This window comes from Triturus cristatus, chromosome 2_1 (genome assembly GCF_964204655.1).
Source record: "Triturus cristatus chromosome 2_1, aTriCri1.1, whole genome shotgun sequence".
NCBI lineage: Eukaryota > Metazoa > Chordata > Amphibia > Caudata > Salamandridae > Triturus > Triturus cristatus.
In genome coordinates this window covers 795,196,339-795,217,753 of record NC_140581.1, presented here as the reverse complement: position 1 = coordinate 795,217,753, position 21,415 = coordinate 795,196,339, and the positions used below count along the sequence as shown (strand labels likewise).

Below are 21,415 nucleotides of genomic sequence, written 5' to 3'. Positions count from 1 at the left end.
ATCCCTCAGGCATCACACAGCGGCAAACCTATCGGCCCTCTGCCAGCACTGGGAGGCAGACATAGCACGCCAGCTCACAGACACGGAATGGGCCTCGGTATTGGCGAACTCAACTCAGGTTCCAAGGAAGGCGCACCTGCGACGAATACAATTCTATATCATCCCTGGAGCGTACCTCACACCAGCGAAGATCAATCAATACTTTAGACGCCAAGACACCAAATGCCCCAGATGTATGCATTTAGATGCAGACTTGCTACATATGCTATAGGAGTGCCCCACATTTACAGAATATTGGTCAACAGTAGCTGACGCGCTAGCGCACTGCACAGGTCGCACACTCCTGTTTGAATGGCACGTATATTTTCTGCATTTATAACATAGAAGCCGCAACAATAAAACCACGTCTAGATTTTTAGATCTAGGGTTTGCAGTAGCAAAAAGGCTAATCACAAAAAGATGGAAGGACCCTGACCCGCCGCTCATAATAATGTGGAGACGCTCCATGCTAAACTGGGTCAAAGCAGAAAGCACCGCACCCAGATGCGAGGACACGCTTGGGATCCGCAAGATTCCCCTCGCTGCAAGTTGGGATGAAATCCTAACCGCACTGACCCACACACAAGGGAAAGCCATGCCCTCTCAGCCTCCTGTAGATGATACACCTCAAGAGCGCATACCATAGAGGAGAGCACGTGGGGAGGAGAAGCGGAAAGGAGTGAGGTAAAGTATTCCAACCCACCGAATAAGTGCAACCATGGGCATCCCTCTGCCAAGCTAGCAGCCAGCGCCAGAGCACAAATGACAGACATTAATGCCAAGATAGTTGCTCCCAGGGCACCTGAACGCCAGCCTCACAGTTGAGATCCCTAACCCGTTAAGCATTATTTTGCCACAGTTTCGTTAACACCCCTCCTTCACAGTTATGGAGCACATCGTGACAAATGCAGGCACAGCGCAGTTGCACAGCGTAAAACGTATTAGGAACATCATCACTGACACCACAGACATATACCCAAGACAATGTGCCTGACGCCAGGCAAGATACAAAAGATGTAATGTAAGTGGTATAATTCGCTCTGAAACTCTAAAGAATTGTTTGGACACAGAAAGATGTAAATTACACAAATATCAGAAATATCCTTCTTTATTTGTCAGTTATTGTTGTGTGTCTCAACTTAACGAACCAATGTGTGCCTGGTATGTGTTTATTATGAAGAAAAAACGTAATAAAACCAGTTGTAAAAAAAACGTAAATGAAAGGAAAACAGTACTTAAAACAATCTGTTTAAGAATTAGGTCAAGGTCATCAGGGAAGGACTAGCTGCAGAACAGAGCTGGCTCTATCAGGGGGCCCCCTGAATGGCTGGGGCCCTGGGCCAGAGCCCACTTTGCCCATGCCTTAAAACGTCTCTGTTTAGTATGACTGCAACGAAAGCACACTCTTTCTATCTGTAATTGTATACTATTCCCATTTTATTGCCCTTTTCGATGTTTTGGTGCCAATTCATAAAAGCATGTAAGAGTGCTTAAAAGAGAACTATAGGAGTGTTACTGGATGTACTCCAAAATGCCTTTGTGAATGGTCTCGAAAGAGCTCAGGAATGTCTGCCTCGTCACTGGGCATTTGACAACTACACGGGTGTGTTTAGCTACAGTACCTTGACTTGGATCTCCCGTGCTACAGGGGAGGCTGCTGGAGCGCTCGCTGGTTTGGGTTTCGAGCGTGTGCATGGTTGGCTGTCGAGCCATCAACTTCGATCTTCCAGGCATCCGCCGGACTTTAGCATCAGGAGCCTCAGCTTGCATTTTGCCTATATTAATTTTCCATCTGGCTTTTGGAATAGAAACACGTTTGTAAGTGCTAGCCATGGCTCTGTAAACTTCTAATTGAAAACAAAAATATATTTTAAGAAGCATGCATAGGGATTACAATGCATGTTCTCCCCCCCCCCCCCCCCCTCCCCCCCATGCTTCCGGTAAATACATAGCTCTTTTACTATTGTCTGTTTAGAGGTGTGGATTAGAATCCCAGACAGCTTTGTCTTGGCATAGGGTTTACTGGCTGAGAGTTTTTCTCTTGGAATCTCAGACAAGTTCATTTTCTTCATGTGAAATAAAATACAATTAAATATAATGCTTTTATTCAATATTGAATTTTTGTTGTGCTTGTTGGTGATTGTGACATTCCTGTTGGACAATTTCTCACCTACGGTCAAATACAATATGTAACAGAGACCCCCATGGCACATTAATCGGAGCAACCACATACACATGAAGTGATTTAAACATTGCATACGATGGGAGATGCTAGACGTTTAATTAGATGGCTTTACAGTGCCTTCATAAATGTACACACGGATGTGCCCCGATCTAAACGTAGCACTCGGGGGAAGCAGATATAGCTCGGCCCTTGAATGATTCAGAATGGAGGAAGATGTTCATATAATCATCAAAAATATTGTGCAACATGTGTTTTAAATATATACAATTTGATATATTTAACGGTCTATTTTACACCTAGCAGAATGGTCAGAATCTATGGATGACGCAGAGTTTGCTCATATTATGTGGTCCTGCAACATGCTGCTGTCCTATTGAGACAGGTTGTGTATGTATTATCTCAGGCTATGGGATGCGTCATCCAGGGTTGCCTCGAGGCCGGCATAGTGGGTCTTTTACCACGTCATAAAAATTAATAAAAATATCGGGAATTTGTAAGTCTTGCATTACTCTTAGCGAAACGTGCTATCACTATGAACTGGAAAAGAGCCAATCCACCCACTGTTGCGACATGACATTCAGCATCTGTTAAATGGTTAAAACCAGTGAGTATTCATCTGCATAGGGAAGAATACACTGGTCTCAGGAAAATCTTTATAGCACATTTCTGGGATAGTTTGTTAAAAGCTCTAAAGGCACGTAATTATAAAAATGATGATCGCCCCCGTAGATTCCCCTGACTACAATTGTTCATTATGGTTTATGGAAAATTGGTTATTTTATTTATCTTTTTTTATTAAAGCAATTGGTAGAGGAATTCTATGATGACATGTTGATGGGGCCTCACTTATAGATAATCTATGATTAAAATATTTAACAAGCATGCGGTGTTGCTTAGGAATAAGTGCACAATAAATTTGTTTTAACTCTCTGTGGTAGTTATAGGGATGGCGGATGAGGATTCGGAAAGGTTTGAGAACTGTTACTATTTCTGGGAGAAAAGCATAAAACAAGCCAATAAATAATACAACTTATTAGGTATTGTGATTTGTGTTGATGTTTTATACTACCTTACAATTGTAATCATGTGCTGTTGAATGATGCTACAACATGCATACATGTTTATCATGTCTAATAATGGCTAATAAAAATTAATTACAATTTGTGTAAAAAAAGAAAAAATGATGTCATTAGAATTTGCTGATGTGATAAGGTTGTCCCATCAAATGCCCAGAAGTTGGTGCCATGCTTTGAATTTTCTGTTTTTTTTATGTGTTTCTAAGTTCCTTTAAACTATGCATTTTTACTGTCTTTTCTGAATTTTGTAGTTTCTAACATCATAGTCTGTGCTATTGCTTGCTGTGCTGTGTACCAGTATTTAGGCTGTTATTGTACACATACTTCCTTTTACAGGATGCCTCTCATTCACTGCTGTAACATTATAATCAGTTCAAGGGTCAATGATGTTCTTACTCTGTTATTAAACATAGATGTTCCACAGTACATCCTTGTATCCAAAATGGCTGCATGGAAACACTGTGAGATTTCGACTCCCGTAGGACCAGCTACACTAGTAGAGGGAAATGAACTCCTAAAGAAAATACAACTGGGCTAGAGACAAAAGCACAAGAACCATAAACTTGCAAACCTTTCAGTAGTCCATCTTTCCTATCTGACTTTGATCAGTCATTTGACAAATGCTCGTAGGAATTTTTCAAGTTCTGGAAAGATCTCTTCAGTGAAAACCTTGGACTAATTTAACCCTGTAGATTGTTTGGTAGATACTGGCATCTCAACGGTTATTCCCAAGGTTCTTCATTGAGTGGTAAATGCCACAAGTGAGTTTGTAAATATAAGAAAAGGAAACACAAGGTGAAACTGATTTGTCCTTGACTCTCCCTCAGTCCAGGACGGTTCCAAAACTGCTCCACAACAGCACAGTCTAAGGCGAGAACATGTAGGCTAAAGCAATGATAGCAACTTCTTTGTGTCTTCAATCTTCCCCTGATGATAACTTATTGTTATAAGTAGCAAATACAACAATCTAGAGTTGTGACGGCCTCGTTCAGCTCTCCTTTTAATGCTTGCTTCTCTTTTGGTTCAACTGTATACTTACAGCATGATTCAGTAATACAAAGCATTCTTTTTCATGTAAAAACTATTTTCTTTTGCCAGATTGCTAATGCAAATGGTCCCAGTGAGACTGATGGTGAAGAAACAGAAGGAAAAAAGAAAAAGAAGCGAAAAAAAAAGAAACCCAAAGCCAATTCGGCTACCCCGGAAAGTCCTCAAGTTGAAAATGCTGTAGTACAAGAACCACCGAAGATTGAGGTATCTGTTCTTGTTATCTGAATGCGTGCAACGTTCTTAAGTGCGCTGACTCTCCTTGACTTGATAATTCAGTCTTTAGCATTAATGTTTCAATTGTTGTTATTAAAACTTTTAATATACTTACATAACGAGGCAGGCATACCCACCTTTACTAGAAAACAGATAAAAAACCTCCTTCAAGCCTACCCATCCCATGGAACCACAGCTTTATATTGCTTGTGTTCTAAGACCTGCTCCACACCTGCATGCCTTCCTCCCCTAGTCTTCATAGATGAAGTCCATTTCACTAGGCAGAAGAATCCAAGCATGAAATCTGTTACGACACGTAAAGTCTCTGTTGCCCTTGTTCAGATCAGATAATACAGGGCTACCTACGAGATCGAGTTGGGATGAGGACCTCTCGGTGCCATTTAAGGATGGGGAATCGAATAGAGCCTGTGTACTAGTCCCGGTGGTGTCTGGTAACACTAGCTTTAAACGTGCTCATTTTTATGTGCTCCACCGCACTTATCTATTGCCAGTACAATTAAGTAAACGTTACCCAGGCAGGCCGGACAACTGCAACGGATGTGATGTAGAGAGCACCGATTTTGTGCACTCACTTTGGAGCTGCACACATATAGTATCATATTGGAAAAGTATTGTCCAACAATTAAGCGTTGTGACTGGTATCAAATTAGAAGTAATTATCAGACACTGCCTCCTAAACATAGCCCAAGCTCCAAAAATGGCAAGATGCGATCTCGATTTGCACTTCTGGGATTAGTCTTGGTGAAGAGGAGGGTTGTTACCCGATGATTGTCCTCCATCGCTTCAGCATTTCAGTCATGGCATAGGGAAATGGTGGAATAGAGTCTTGCATAAGAAGGGTGCATGTGAGAGGTCAGAACTGATTATAAGGTTGGGGAGGATTGCAGGAAGTGGCCACACCCACTGACGCAGTAGCCCTAGGTGGATTGCACAGACATGTAACTAGTCCAATACAGACGCCACCAACAGATACTGGCTGAAGTCATACAGAAATCAACTTAGAGAAACAACTGGCAGTGATTTCATTGACTGTTATCATGGGGGCGTGCAAGGTTCTACGTCCTTGTGGATATGTTGCTCACTCTTTCATTGCAGGGTGTTTGATGAAGGAGACTGGATGGGCGATCTGGAATGCCCAAGCATGACAATGGACACGCAGACCATAAAAATCTAAACCTCTAAATAACAATTGATTGCAATGCTATGACCTGTAACTGTGTATTCCATTAGAAAATTTGGTATGCCATGTATTTTCTGTGCGTTGTTTAAAATGGAAAAATATATGTTTTTAAATCATACACAACCTTCTCATATGCTGATAGCTAAGACAGCCTCCAGAGCCATTAGTCCGTGTTTGATGTGTATCCTTTCTTAATAGCCTCAATATAGTTCGCTTAGCAGCTAAAAGAAGGTAAGAGATTATTTTGTATGTGGGAAGAATAGTGATTGGCACCTTCTATGGGAGTCACCAAAAGTAAACATACTGGATCTTTTTTTCTTCTATATTCCTGCCCTCAATTTGGCATTTGATGGAAAGGACTGAGTCCTAGATCTTGGAGTGATTAGGACATTATCATAATATGTGGAGAATCATGCACGTCTTTCCATTGTGCCTACAGCACACAGCAGGGCATGTTTGGTCTATGGTATGAAATCTCACCAGTGTGTAATGCTACCAATATAAAATCTTATAAAGTGTTTCCCGCCATTGAACAGATGTGCATAATATGCTTGTATAGATCATGTCCCATTGTTTCTGATCCTTTCTAATAGTCAAAGTTTTATTATATTTTGGGTGGCACTTCAAGAGTGGTGTAGATCTGGGAGAAATGAGTGTTTTGTGAACTTGAAATTATGAAGAACATTTTCAAAGAATATAAGTGTTCAAGGCATGTGTTCTGTAGATACACATGCTTTGCAAACTCCTGTTATCTAGTGTTGAGTCCGGATGTTTGCAAGTTGTTTTGCTTTGAAGAAGTCTTTTCCAGCCACAAGGTAAGGTGACCCCTCCTTTCGGTGATAATGCGATTGTTAGATTGTTTTCTTTCCGCCATGGGGTTCAGCACTCCGATTCAAAACCGTCAATTGGGATCACTTCAGTTTGCAATTCACTTACCCTCGTCTGTATTGTTTTCAATCGCGTTTTCTCCTTCTGCGTGACGAATATTTCTGAAAACATTCATTATGTTATAGAAAACTTCAACCGCGGCCTTCGGGCCTAGATCGTTTTTTTTCTATCTACTTCCCCTCAAAGATCCATCATCGAGTCTTCTGCCGATGGAACGGACGCCATTTCAATTCTGTCTTTGGTGCCATTCCAAATACTCACATACCCACACACCGGCCCTCATAAGGCCTGTAACCTCTGTCTCTCCCCGTAACATAAAGAGGAAGACTGTGATGCTTGTTGGTCGTTCCGATCCATAAAGACTCTGCAGGACCGTTGAGCTCGACTAAAAGAAAGACATGCAGCAGCAGAATATCGAGGACACCCCCGATATCTTCTGAGAAGATATCGAACAAGAAAAGATGAAAGCGACTGCAGAGGAAGAGGCCTTCTCCGCCCAGGGCTCCGATTCCGAGTTGGAGATTGAACTAGAGTCCCACGACGTTCCAGCTGGACAGGGTGCAGTGAGTAACAAAGCCCCTTCGACCACCAAAGCACTACCACTAAACGAAAGGCTATTGGATCACCACTGCCAACATGCCATTGTAGGCACAGAGACTCTGATTCCAACGCCCCGCCTTCCAGCTCAGCACCGAAACAGCAAGTCAAGCCTTCCGGATCAGGCTCAAGTCGAGATGATACCCCTTCGGCTCCGAAGCATTCCAGATCCAAAGGCAAAAAGAACACATCCAGCTCGGCACTGAAACATAAAGAAGCTCCTTTAAAAACACCCAAGCCTATTTTAGAGACAATAAAGCAAAAGCTGGATCCAAAGCAGAAGAAATTTCGTATACATCCTGACACTGGCCACATTACAACTAAGGAAATAGCGTTACTCTTGCGAGCAAACGTCCCTTATGTGCACAGCCTTGATATCCAAAAAAGATAGGACTTCTCAAATTCGTATATATATACAATGAAATTAAATCAAGTTTCAAAATCAAATTCCTTGTCACCAAGTAATCTGGGTTCATCCACAGGATTTTTTATTCAATAGTGCGTTGTTAGCATAGTTCAAAAGAAATTATCCATTCTGTGAAACATGATGAAAGCTGTATCAATCGTATGCAGTTCAATATCCCCAATGCATTTCGGGCTGAGTATTGCCCTTCGTCTGGGGTGATATTCTGAAAATGAAATGAAGGTATGTCTAAGTCGAAAGCTTAGGCTAACAGCAATTTACAAGCGTGAGGAGGAGGGGCCTGAAGCTTTTTATAGCACATTTTCTACTCCAGCGTTGTGGGACACAAGAGATTATTGCTGTGTGTGGTGCCTGCTGGAATCAAGGTCATAATTCATGCTGACGGGGGGGGGGGGCTTAAGTCAGAACTGCTTTATATCGGCGTGGAATGCATCTGGGCCCGAATGAAAACCAGGCCAAGATGGGCCCACCAGAGCTCGGAGGAGGTTGGGCCACCTTTGATGGTCTTGTGCACCAAATTCTGGGTGGCGGACAATATCTGAGATGTTATAGCAGGCGCGTCAACAGCAGAAGCAGCTAAAGGTAAGAAAAAATCAACAAATATATCAGAGAAGAGAGAATGTCATGCTACCTCGACAGAGTCAATCACCATCTCTTTAAAGAGCGCAATGGGGGACAATAAACATTGAAATTGAGTCTGTGGAAGAAAGGCTTGGGGCAACCCAGAACGCTGTACATGAACTTCCATTAGACATTTAGGCACCAGCAATTGCACCCCTACTATCGCCTGTATGTAAGATTAGCAATTGATAATCAAGTTAATAAAACTCAGGCATTTGCTGGCAACCCTTGTGTAATCACAGACCCCCTTTAAATCATATCGAACTGTGGACTGCTATCACTTAGCTCCCCCACCGGAAAAAAAACATGTTGTGACTGGGTATGTATAGAGCTCGTAGAGCTCGTGGAGCTCTTGGGTGGTCACGTTGTGTTGCTGCTCATGGGTAGAATGTACGGGCTTGGGTTGGAATTTGTGGGGAGAATGTTGGGTGGTGATTATGGGAAGGACGCCTGTTGGAGAGGACAGCTGAGGAATTCACCATTTCATTGATGCTGGTGAGAAGGGTCGAGAGAGAGCAATAAATCACCTACTGAATCCACGTTTCGTGTTCTGCGGTTCATGGACACAAGAATATTGGCATTGATTACTCTGGACCTGTGATCGAACCCATTTGGTCACCAACCGTCTACTGTACAGTAAGACTGCTTTATTTATTTGGCGTCGCCTGCGAGTGACAAATTCAGGCCTTGTTATCTGCGGCATCCCTTTATGTAGATTCGCAATGGCATTGGAGCAATCGTTTTCCTAATGGCTTTAATGATATCCCCACTCAAAGTAAACCGTCAGTATGGTTGAGCGCACCGCATCAACCCTGAATGCCTAGCTGGTGACGTCATAGAGCGAGCGCTGCTAATGCTCTGTTCCTGGTTTTGTTGAAGAATATGAAGAGGACGACCACTCTGGTTCTTATGTACACAATTCTCAGGCTTTGCAAGTACAAAATAGTATGATGTGTGTGGATTGACCCTGTAGGAAGAAGCCCATGTGTGAAATGCAGGCTGGGGGGTCCAATGTATTTTGTGACAAAATAGGCTCTGAATTTGATAAACCATAAATCCATCCACAGAGTTTTTATGAATTAATCTATTGACCTTTTGAGATATCGCAAATTACTATTCGAGTTCAAGGGTAGGAAGGCACAATGTACACTGTCTGCTGTGCGTGTTCTGGGTTGTTGGGATCAGGGGGGGGGGGGGGTTGGGCATCATTCTTGATCCCAACAGCCCAGATCCTGTGTTGATTGTGAGCAATGATAGGAGGGATAAGATTGATGTGGTCAACTGTTTCTCAAAGGTATTTACTGGTAAATTGGGCGAGCTGGAGGGATTTGTCCACAAGATTATTCTTAAGGAAAATACACAACCTTGTATACACAAATTGAGAAACATTCTGGTGAATGTGAAGGATAAAGTAATCCTTGAACGTAATAAGCTGGTGGAGAGTGGCGAAATTGAGCAAATTGAGTCTTCGGATAGGGTTGCTACCCTGGTTGTGGCGAGGAAAGCGAATGATCGCATCCACCTCTGTGTGGACTTAAGAGAGCTTAATTGAACATCTTTGTGGATCTGTTTCCATTACCTGATAAACTATTATCAGCAACTAAAGGTATGAAGGGGTTTTCCACAATAGACTGAACTTCAGCTTACCACCAATAGTAAACACCTCAGTGTGTTTATAACTCCCATAGGATGTTTCCAAATCAGGAGAGTTCCATTTGGGTTGGCCTTGTTTGCGGTCATGTTTCAGCATCTTATGTACAGGTTATTTCAGGACAGGAACATTTTCATTTTTTCCAAGATAACATTCTGATCATGAGGAAAGATAGAAAAGAGCACGATGCAGAATTACATGAGTTACTCAGGACGCTGGAGAGGTATTGGTTGTCAGCTCAGGGGGCTAAGTGCAGGTTTGCAGAAGAAACCGTTACTTTTCAAGGGCAGAGGTCGTATTAGACCCAAAATAGATCTAGTTGATGCCATAAGAAAGGCACTCGTTCCCCAGAAGGAGGACGAAGTATGTTCTTTTTTAGAATTATTGGATTACTATGCCACACTTGTGTACAATTTCTCAGGGAAATGTATCAAATTAGGCACTTGTTAAAAAAGGAAGTCCATTTTTGTGGACAGAAGTATACCAGAGTAGTTTTGAGGACATTTGCACAGCCCCAGCACTACAGGGTTTTGATCCGAGGTGCAAAACCTTAATTACCGCTGGTTGCGAGTGGTAAAGGATTAGGGGCAGTGCTATCCCAGTTACAGGATAACGGAACTGAAATGTGTAGTTGCTTTTGCATCTCGAGCACTCACCTCAGAGGAGGAAAAATATTGTGTTATCGAGCGGGAGACTCCGGGGTGTGTGTGGGGGCTAAAACATTTTAGACAATTTATTTGGGGCACTAAAGTGGTGGTAAGAAGTGACCACAAACCCCTTACCAGGGTGCTCACGTTGCAAGGTTTGAGCAGTGTCTCTCCAGGGAAAAGTAGGTTGTCCATGCAGTTATTACATTTTGTATATGAGGTAAAGTACGTTCCAAATGCATGCAACTGAATAGCAGATTTTCTAAGTAGGTTACCCTTACCCATCAGTGATGTGACTAAGAATGAGCGGTATGAGTACCTATTTGCTATGGTGTTTGCAGAAGGTTTGCAAAGCATTGGACAGGAAGAGTGGTACAATTTCTTTTTTTTTTTAAGATTTACATGAGCACCAGTTTTGTTACACAAGGACACATTCATTTTATGTTAAGCACGGGGAGATTAGGTGATTTTCCCAGAATCACAGGATGTTGAGTGTCATTGCCGAGACTCAAACCCAGTTCCCCAGCTTCGAGGTCGACCGTAGGCTACATCATTTCCAATTCACTTACACAGGATGGTATCTTGAACACTGTCAGGGAATACGTTAAAGAGTGTTGGTGTAAGAGGAATCTCTTGCAGAAGAATTAGTCCATGTTTGGGCGGTAAGAGTTGAATTGTCAGTGGAGGAAGAATTTTTGTTAAGAGGTGGCAAACTTGTTCCGCCAACAGTGTTGAAGGAGAACGTGGCAAACTTGTGCCGCCAACAGTGTTGAAGGAGAACGTGGTTAATCTGTGCCATGAGGGGCCACTTTGGCATTGTTAAGACTAAGAGCAGTGTTAAGCAAACTTACTGGTGGCCAAGAGTAGATAGAGAAATAGAAAAAGTGGTAAGAGACTGTGTTAAGTGTACTAACTCAGATGAGCCCATGGTTACTTTTAAACTGCCGTTACACCCCACAGATGTTCCACGTATGCCGTGGGAAAAGGTAGCAGTTGACATCTTTGGCCCTATGTAAGACGAGACCGGTGTTCCTAAATTGATTTTGATATTGGTGGACCATTTTTAGGTCTCGCCTGAGAATGCAGTGCATGCGCTCCTTCGCCTTGGCGAGATCTATTGTTGATGCTTTTGTGTCCGGGGCCTGTGGAAGCGGGGTTGGTGTCCGCCCTGTCGGCATTAGGCCCACCCTGCTCAGACCAGACTTGCTTGCGCTTTTCAGGAAGCATTCTCTGCGTTCATTTTTTTTATTTCAGTGTACGTGTATCACTGATTAATGTGTCGGAGTTATAATTTTCCATGCTTCATTGTTATGTGAGAATACGGAGTGCCACACACATGTACGCAGACAGATTCTACTCGCACAAAACAATATCCTGTTTTGTTTCTACTTACTTTTTTTTCCTTTACGAATAACTAGCAGAAATACAGTTTTATTTTTACTCCGACCCAGTCAGTAAAGTCAAGATGTGAATCGAATAAAATCCGTTGTTGACATGGAAGAGATTTAATGTGGAATTGTTTATTAGCCTGCATACTCCTTGTGTATCATTGGTATGTGAACAGCTGATGCAGGGCTCGATGCATTTGGGAGGTATGATCCCTGAATTACACAACAGCTAACTGGGAACCATGCTAAGGATTCAAGTCTGACACATACACTTTTGAATTCCTGAACTTTAAAAAGACTAGAACAATATCTCAGATGCTACGACATCACTGTCACCTCTCAGAATCTAAGAGGAAGGAAGTAGAAGCACCCAAGAAGTTCAAAGGCATCCGTAAAGCGGAAGGGGAGAAGGCTGGTGACCACCTCAGTCCAGTTTATCGATAATTGCTGACTGGAGAAGAAGAGCTATTTTTGCATTTGACTACAGTGGGACTATGCTCAAGAGGAAAAAACTAACAACAAAACCCAAAAGACTAAGGCAAAAACATTTTCAGTCCGAGAAAAGGCTCTCAAAAAACTCTAAGGAGTCTTAGGTCCACTTGAGCAGAATCCAAACTAGTTCTCTCAAAGTGTTTGCAGATATACTTTGCAGTGGATGAACCTAGGAAGATTAAATTACTAGAGATCTATGTTAAAAATGTGTGGTGTGTTGATAGCCATAACCAACAAACACAAAACAACTTCAGCCATGGACCAGCTTTATATCACCTTTTGCTCATGATGCACAGATGCAGAATGCGTGATTTAATTTTAATTTTATTGTATGCATATTTCAAAAGCATCACAATTTTTATATTTAATTTGTAGAGATCTTTTGTCCACCATCTGCTGCATATTACTTTAAAGGTGGGTTTCTGCTCCAACGGACCCCCATGTTAAAGCACCGCACACCGAGTACAACCTGGTGCTCACGCTGAAAGAGGCAACTGTCGCTTTCCATGTGGGCAATCAAAGTGACGCTCTTCGCAACCTCATGACAGGTCAAGCAGAATCAGTATTGCTGACTGCCCCCTGTCCGTCCGCATTCGAAGGTCATCCAATACGGCTACCAGAGCAGTCTCCATTCTATGCCCAGGACGGAAGCCAAATTGCACATCCTCCAATATCTCGTTAGTTTCCAAGAACTGGGAGAGTGCTTTACTGACCACCCGTTCTATGTGATCATAACCAGGTAACAATGTGCCTGAGGGTTTTACAGAATCATGAAAGCACCATTAAAATAACAACAGCTGTCCAATTTTTCAAACATAGAGGGGTTGTGATGAAATGGACCAATGTTAGCCCCCCCATTTATTGTCAGAACTATTTCAGGAGAATTCCAAGGCATGCTGAGTTTCTTTAGATGAGAGTGCACATCCCCTTAAGTTCCTGAGCTTATAAGAATAATTTTGCTGCTCCTCAGAGCATTGTTTACCGCTCCCTTGGTGTCCACAAGGATTCAGTCGTGGATGCTTGGATTCAGCATGCTTCCAGGCCCATAAAAAACTTCTACCTGCATTAAAAACACAGAGAATACCTATGGAATAGAAGATATGTAGAAGGCAGTATAAAGATAGCTTGAGGACTAGGAAGAACGGCATCAATGAGGAAGCCTAGGACTCGCTGGTTTTTGAGGGATAGTCCTGTGGCCATGGAACCGTCCAGGTCATAAATCATATATATGTTTTAAGTGTTGTGCGCCCACCATTTATGGCTGAAACTGTAATACTAGCCTGCAACTGGGTGGACTTTTTGACTAATGTGTAAACGCCTGCCAGCCACCCCTGTTCCCCAATGAGGATCATATTGAAGCTAGGAAGGCTAACGTAAGTGGTTGTATAACGGAACAACGCAGGTAAAAAAATCACATGCCTATACAACTCATCTTTTATCTTGCATTTTTTAGCACACGTTATTTTACCTCGCATGCCATTACCATGCATTATTAGTCTAACTAAGGTAAGTATTAGTAAGGTAAGTTTAAATATATATATATATATATATATGTGTGTATGTATGTGTATATATATATATGTGTGTATATGTGTGTATATATATCTATATATATATATATATATTATTCACCAAAAGCATTTGAGGATGCACTCGACAGGTAATGCCAAACCATCCGGTCTATTTAAAAAGGAAATCCAGCATCATCATTCCAGTCTTTACAAATCGTCGTGCCTGACTCATTTCGAATATACAACGGCATGCAATCAGAGCTCTCTGTTTACATTCACGCTACAAGCTGCCTATGAATAAGAGGTTGGCACCTCAAAACACGTCAGGCACGACGATTTGTGACGACTGGAATGATGATGCTGGATTTCCTTTTTAAATAAACTGGATGGTTTGGCATTACCTGTCGAGTGCGTTCCCAAATGCTTTTGGGCTTTTATTGAATAATATATATATACAATTTTCTTTTTGGGGGGAGACACCCCTATACTTACCTTAAATGCGTTGTAAAGTCATGCATGGTAAAGACCTATACGTAGTAAAAACCTGCTTGGTAATAAATGCGTGGCAAAGGCAGTGCAATGTAAAAATCGTTGATTCCCATTTAAGCTGTCTTGGCCTTTATCTAGAGGTTGTAGACGTTGTCTCTGCAATCAAGAAGAGTTCAAATGGCAAAGCACTAAGCCCGCACAGTGTCCCTATGAATTTGTTTGAGAATAACACTGTCCTATGAGCCCCACTGTTAACTAATGTCATAAGGGCTGCTACCATAAGTACCCCAACTCCATCATGATCTATGTCTAATATCTTACCAATTTTCAAAAAAGGGGACATGTCTGACCAAAGGTGCTATCGACCAACATCTTTCCTCGACTATATTGTCAAGCTTGTGGGTTGAATTTTGATGGAAGAACTGGAAAGCCTGGACAGAGCAGAAACCATATTTTTACAGCTGTCCAGTATGGTTTTCGGTCCTGCCTTGGAACTGTGGAGCAGGGTTTCAACCTATACTGCTTAGCAGCAAAGACATGATAGCCAAGAATGATTTGTCATATCCTCCTAGCTTCCTGCTGAAAAAGAATGCTAGCACTGCGTTTAGTATCACATAATACGTTCTGTGAGGCATGCTGTAAGGGAAAATACTTCTTGTATAGTTTGGTCAAATGTGGCCTTCGGATTGAATCATCATGAGTTGTGACTCCTCCATATTGTGACAATGTTGCTACCTGGCTCTGAAATGACCTGTCCTTGATAAACCGTGAGTATTTACAACAGCATTTTGACTGTCCCTGACATGTCCATCCTTTACATATTTTGTCCATTCTTAACATCCTTTTAACTTTCCAGGGCATACTCGTAGCCCAGCTTTAGCATATTGTGGGCACTATTGAAAAAAGTCTGTCTATCCATGGCAAAATGATCCCCACTTTTTCTGAGTATGATGTATTTGTGGCTGTCCCAGTCATATTATTAATCTGTGGCCAACTGTGCTAATTCTTGACATAAATGTTGGGACAAATGGTGTAATAAAGTCCTGCATAATAGTCCCATCTTTAATATATAGTAATCATTACTGGCTGAATCGGGGTGGAAATCTCTGCTTTAGGATGCCTGGAATTTGATGATGTATGGTAATGTAAATCACACTCTGTCAATCTGTGTTAAAACTACATGAGAGCATTAGATGAAAGTAACAAGCTAGTGTTTGGGGACCAAACATCTATTTAATAAAATTTAAAATCTGGTGTTTTTTTAAACAAAAATTAGATTTTGTTCATTAGAGCAACAAGCTTTTGTTTGGGACTCCAGTTTAATTGAAAGTCTACATTTGCTAGCAAAATATGCATATTTTTGGAAACTGCTATTTAGGGACTAAGTGGTCGCATTTTAAAAATATATTTATAATTTAATTTCTAGAAATAATCATGCAGAGTTTGGGAGGCTCATTGCAAAAATGTGTTCCTTGGTATCTCGGAGCACTTATGACTTTGGTTGTTATTTGACTTGTATAACATCATCTATATTGATAAATGTTTTTATGATATCACTACTGCTGTATGAAGCTCAATAATTTAAGATTGATGTAACCAGTCTGCTTTCTGATCCTGTTAGGTCTTTGTAAACTGAGCCAGTAACATTTGTCTACCTCTCTGTCCATGGGATGGTTTATTTGAGATTTGTGTATCTTTTTTTGCACCCAGCATTTTCCACGTAGATTATCATTCAAACTCAAACCCTCCTCAGGATGGCTGGATGGTTGACTAGTAGAGACCAGAACATTTATTTACCCTGCACCATTTCCAACTTCAGCAGACCCACTGTTGACATGTATCCTAGGGAACCATCAGTCATGACCGTGTAATCTCAGAGGTATTTAAGGAGAGGTCATGGTGAACGAGTGATTCCACTTGTTAATGGTTTTCAAATCCACCCAGTCTACACGGGACACAATTATCGGACACGTTTTGACCAGTGCTTAAAAATTAAGCTCCTATTCAAACTGGTATGTAGCCATCTCCTGACTCCCCACGTGTTTTAGGTCGAATATTTTCAATGATTGAGTCCTGCTTTTGCCTTATTGTGCCTTGAGTTCCCTTCAGGATTTTCTTAACAAATACAGCAGTTTCCTATTTTGACATGGCTTTCAATTTTGCTATGTCACTGGCCTCCCATGATGGATTCAGTTTAGTCCTAGGATAGCATAGTGGACTTCACTGCTCTGCAAAGTGTTGGACCTTACTATTGAAAAAGCGGGTTGATTCACCACGTTGGTTACTACAGTGCTTCTTGGTTCGTGTGTTTACTATGCCTAGAATTCTGCATTCTATGTCTAGATAACTGGCCTTATACAGTGACACATTTAAGGTTAGGAACACTTCTTACATCACTTTTATTTCTGTATTTATTTTATAAATATGTAGAACGGAAGGTATTTTTTGTTATATTTTTTTGTTCGCTTTATGAGGCATTCATGAGTGTGCTGCATTAAAAAATAAAAAAAAGAATACAGGTATTGCTTTTTATTTTAAACATTTTCAACTGGAGTTGTTCAAAAGATGAGGGCCACATTGCCAATTTAACTTGAACTGTGCAATTGAAGGACTTTGTACATACACGAAGAAAGCAACATGTGTTGCCTGACAGTATGGCAGGGGTAGTTTTGGGATACAAATAGTCTGTTTTAGTTTTTCAATTGTGTGCAACTCTTTAAGGTGATGGCTGATTTTAGAAATTTCTGAGAGCCCTTTCTCTGTTCTCTCTTGATTCTTAGGATGATGAAGAGTTTCCTGATTTGAGAGTTTTGACCACTGGCAGAGAAAGCAGGTTCAGAACAACAAGGCCTTTCTCCAGCAGTGGGATAACAGACCTACCTTCTGAGGTAAAAACATTCCCCATGTTCAGTGGAATAGTGTACCTGAACACTAAGATGTCCTTTTGCATCAAATAGAAATAGTATTTCATACCATTTCTAGTTCATAAGACAGTACCACAGCTGCAGATTAATTGTAAATGTAACATATTCCATTTTATAAACTATTGCCATTTTTTAAAATAAATCTGTGTTAATATGATATAAAAAACATGTTTTACAGAACCAAATGTAAAGTAGTTATGTATTTGTGAGGTAGTAGAACAGTTGAAATCTTCCCATTAGCGAAAGGTTTGTCAATAACCTTTTCAAAATTAAGCATGTTTCTTTTTAAGACAAATTTTATTGTTTTAGTTATAAAAAGGGAAAAAACACCTTTTGTCCATTTAGTAAAAACATCATATTTGTTAGTTTTCTTGGCTTAAAGTACAAATGCTTTCTTGATCGTTATGCCGTTTATCTGATCTCCTGTACAAGCTATCCACAATTTATAACTCCCTTTTATGTAATCTGCCTGTCGGATATCTTCCTTACTTTTCCTCTTTCATCCCGCTAATTGCCACAAATTTCTGGATTCTTTTCATGAGTCCCATATGTTTTCGAACTTTCTGGTGGATCCTTGTGCCTTGTATACCCATTTCTTGGCACTCATCCACCAATTCTTATGTTGGGCCCAGGACTCCAGGTCTAGTATTGTTTTTCCTCCCCAGTGTCTTACGATGTCTCTCCCAGCTACCATCATTGCTAAATTGCAGAAAATACTTGCTTAATGTGGCACAGAAATAACTTGCCAGATCCTGAATAATCGCAAATTCTGCTGGCATATCAATCACCCTATATTCCTTTTTTAATGACCTATTTTAATATTTTCACTTGTAAAAACAAGAACAAACAGTACAGTAGTAGCAATTCTTCATCATAGAAATAACATGCCCAAATCGCACATTTGCATATCCATCATAGATAATAACTGATTAGCCCCCCAGAACCTTCGACATGAATTATCACTTCTTACCAGGTCAGTCCTCATTTGTGGCAAAAGACCTCTCCTAATCCATTGAGGAGCATGATCAGGCACCCTCAGGGTCCATGAATTCAGACAGGAGTCCCGCCTACACTCCCAGGTCCTCCTCAGCCATATCATCATGTCTGCACCATTTCATACATATCTCCTCTAGCACCGCCCACTCTGCCACATTTGCCACCCACCGCAGCACACTCTGACCCCTTTGACCCATCCATGTAATCACCACCTATCTTTTGGCCAGTAGTAAAACCAAGTGCAAGAATTTAAACACAGTTTTCTGACATTTCTGCCAACAGATGTCACCCATCAGACAGACAGCAGGGTCCATGTCCACGGGAATCCGCACCACTGTCCTCATTCGTGCCAACACTCTCAGCCAATACTCATTCACCACAGGGCAGTCCCAAGCCAAATGCAAAAATGAGGCCACAGGTGCCTGGCACTAGGCACTTGGATTCAGTTTATGTAGGAGGACTGGTGTGACATATGTTTGATGCTGAAATTAAAAATGTATAAGATTAAATCTTGCATTGCCCGACATAGTCTTCACCAATGCACACATTCTCTTCCATTGGGCATCCCCAAGTTGCACCCTTAGGTCACTCTCCCAAGCCTCCCATGGAGGAAACAGAACCCGCTTACGATCTGCTGCCCTGGCCCTATACAAGTGGGAGACCAGATGGCACCCCCACCCAACTCCAACAGGCCTCGGAAGGTGAGCGATGTAGCAGGGGCCTCTAGGATTGTAGGCCTTATTTCCCAGACTATAGCTGCAATTTAGGCATCCTGCAAGAACTGGCCTGGCCCGGCCCTACATGGAAGCTTTCCTGTGCCTCCTCAAAGGTGTTAAATTCTTCATTAGGGAGCAAGTCCCCCCTCATCTCGCATGCACCGTCTCTGCAGGCTGAGAGATACACAGATTCCCTCAGTACTCTGTAAGCTGGAAGGTCCCAAAAGATAAATTCCCCGCGAAGGGAGCCCTACACAGGACCACCCTGACAGTCCACACCCACAGGGAGTGAGTGCGCTGTGTAAGGTACGGTACTAATGTTACATCCCGTCCCCCCCCCTTTCCGACAGCAGAAGCTGAGGAAGGGAAGATCACCCCCTCCGTGTCCCCTAAGAGTGATTTCTCACAAGTGCCCTCCTCCACTAGCCAGTGGGTAGCATGCTGGATTTATGAGGCCAGGTAATATTGTTCTCAATTGGGTATCGCAACACTGGGGTGTTGCACTGGCAGAACTATGTTTTCCTGGGTATACCCACAGACATAGATGTGCTGCGTGCCAAACTCCTTTTCTGTAATCTGGGACTGGTGGCAGTGAAGAGGGATTTAGCCAAACATTGGGGGTCCCCTAAGGTCCCGTCCCTGCGAGAGTAGAAGACTAAAATGGATTTGTACATGGCAGCTGAAAAGGTTATATATAAAAATAGGGGGTGCCCGAGGTGTTACCAGCTCTAGGGTCCTTGGATAAAATACTATGATCTGGACTTGAGGATTGATGTAGGAGGGAACCCTATGGTCCATGTTCTCCCTCAAGATTCCTAGCTGCCTCCCCCTGTCCGATGAGGCCTATGTAGGTGGAAGTGTTAATGTACCTGTATGAGAAATCTGTCATTATGATACTATTTCTGCATTTTCTCTGCTCAAAGTTTAGTATTGTGTTGAGTGCAAATTCGCACCCATTTGCTGTTTATCTATAAAAATATAATACAAATATTTAAAAAAATAAATGAATTGGGTATCACCAAATCTCCCCATCTCCAGTGGTTGAAAGATATGCTTCCTGGCGACCCTGCTCCGTCCCCCAGCCCATATCAGTGAGGTTAGGAGGAAATGCAATCTTCAAAATACCATGTGTGGTAGAGTATCGAAAGAATGCTGGATGATGTAAAGGCATTGTCGTAAGAACACCATCTTAGACTACCATCCGACCCATGAGTAAAAGCGGGAGTGAGATTCAAAACTGCACAGATGAGTGGAGGACCTTTCCTAAATTTTTATCCATACACTTCTGTAGTGTGTGGGACCCCATCACTCCCAGGTACTGGAATGTATCTGTCTCCCAGCGAAGGGGCACAGGCGGCAGAGCAGCCAGATCACGAGTGGCCAGGGATCCCAGAGGAAACACTAGTGATTTCCTATGATTGAGCTGAAGGTCCGACAGCTCTCCGAATGTGCAAAGTGTGTCAACAGGAAGGGAAAAGATCACTGAGGTGTTGCAGGCAAGGAGAGCATGTCCTCAGCATACAAGGCAACCAAGTGAGTAACTTCCCTACCTTAATCCCCCACTCAACCATGTGCTGACAGATCTGGACTGCAACGACTCCAGTGCAATCGGAAAAAGGAGGCATGACAATGAACAGCCCTGGTGTGTGCCTCTGCCCACCTCCCGTGTTTCAGAGCATATCCTACCCATGTGTACTCTGGCCCTGGGTCCAATATACAAAAGGCGTACACAGGAGACAAAGGTTGTATTGAAACCCATTGCCTCAAACACCGGCATAAGGTTGCTCAATTTAACAGTGTCTAAAGCTTTGGCTATGTCAATGGAAACCACAGCTAATTCCTCTTCTCTTCCCTCCACCTCATGTAGGACTTTCATCAGATGCCGCAGGTTCATAGAGGTACTACGACCAGGTATGAAACTACATAGGTCATCGTGGATTAATTGGAGGGGTGAGGCGTCTTCTGCCAAAGAATCCTGCCAGAAGCTGCCCGGAGCTGTTTCCTTCCTTATGCAAAGCTGGCGATATGATTTTAGCATGTACTTCTTGAGCCTATCCTGCACCTTGGAAACCAATCGCTGAGCTAATAATTCCTCCTGCCGCCCCTCCGCCCAAGCCAGTGCTAATTGCTAGGCATGTGCCAAGTCGTCCTTCCTGTGTAGAAATTCGGATTGCAGGGTTCGCCTGATCCCACAAGAAATACCTATACAACATCCCCGGATCACAGATTTCATAGTTTTCCACTCAGTGGACCAGTTTAGCTCAAAGAAATACGTCAGTGACTGGCCAGAACCTCCCGACCTATGGC

The 21,415-nt window shown here is 42.3% G+C and overlaps 1 protein-coding gene across 4 annotated transcripts in view; it reads left to right on the top strand.

Moving 5' to 3' along the window:
• The window catches only part of SECISBP2 (SECIS binding protein 2), a 354,953-nt gene that overhangs the window by 49,900 nt on the left and 283,638 nt on the right, over positions 1–21,415 (top strand). For all 4 annotated transcript variants that reach the window (XM_085632806.1, XM_085632804.1, XM_085632809.1 and 1 more), the window contains 2 exons: positions 4,399–4,554; positions 17,253–17,360. In XM_085632806.1, coding sequence (XP_085488932.1) covers positions 4,399–4,554; positions 17,253–17,360 — 264 coding nt within the window. The remainder of the gene's footprint in view (positions 1–4,398; positions 4,555–17,252; positions 17,361–21,415) is intronic.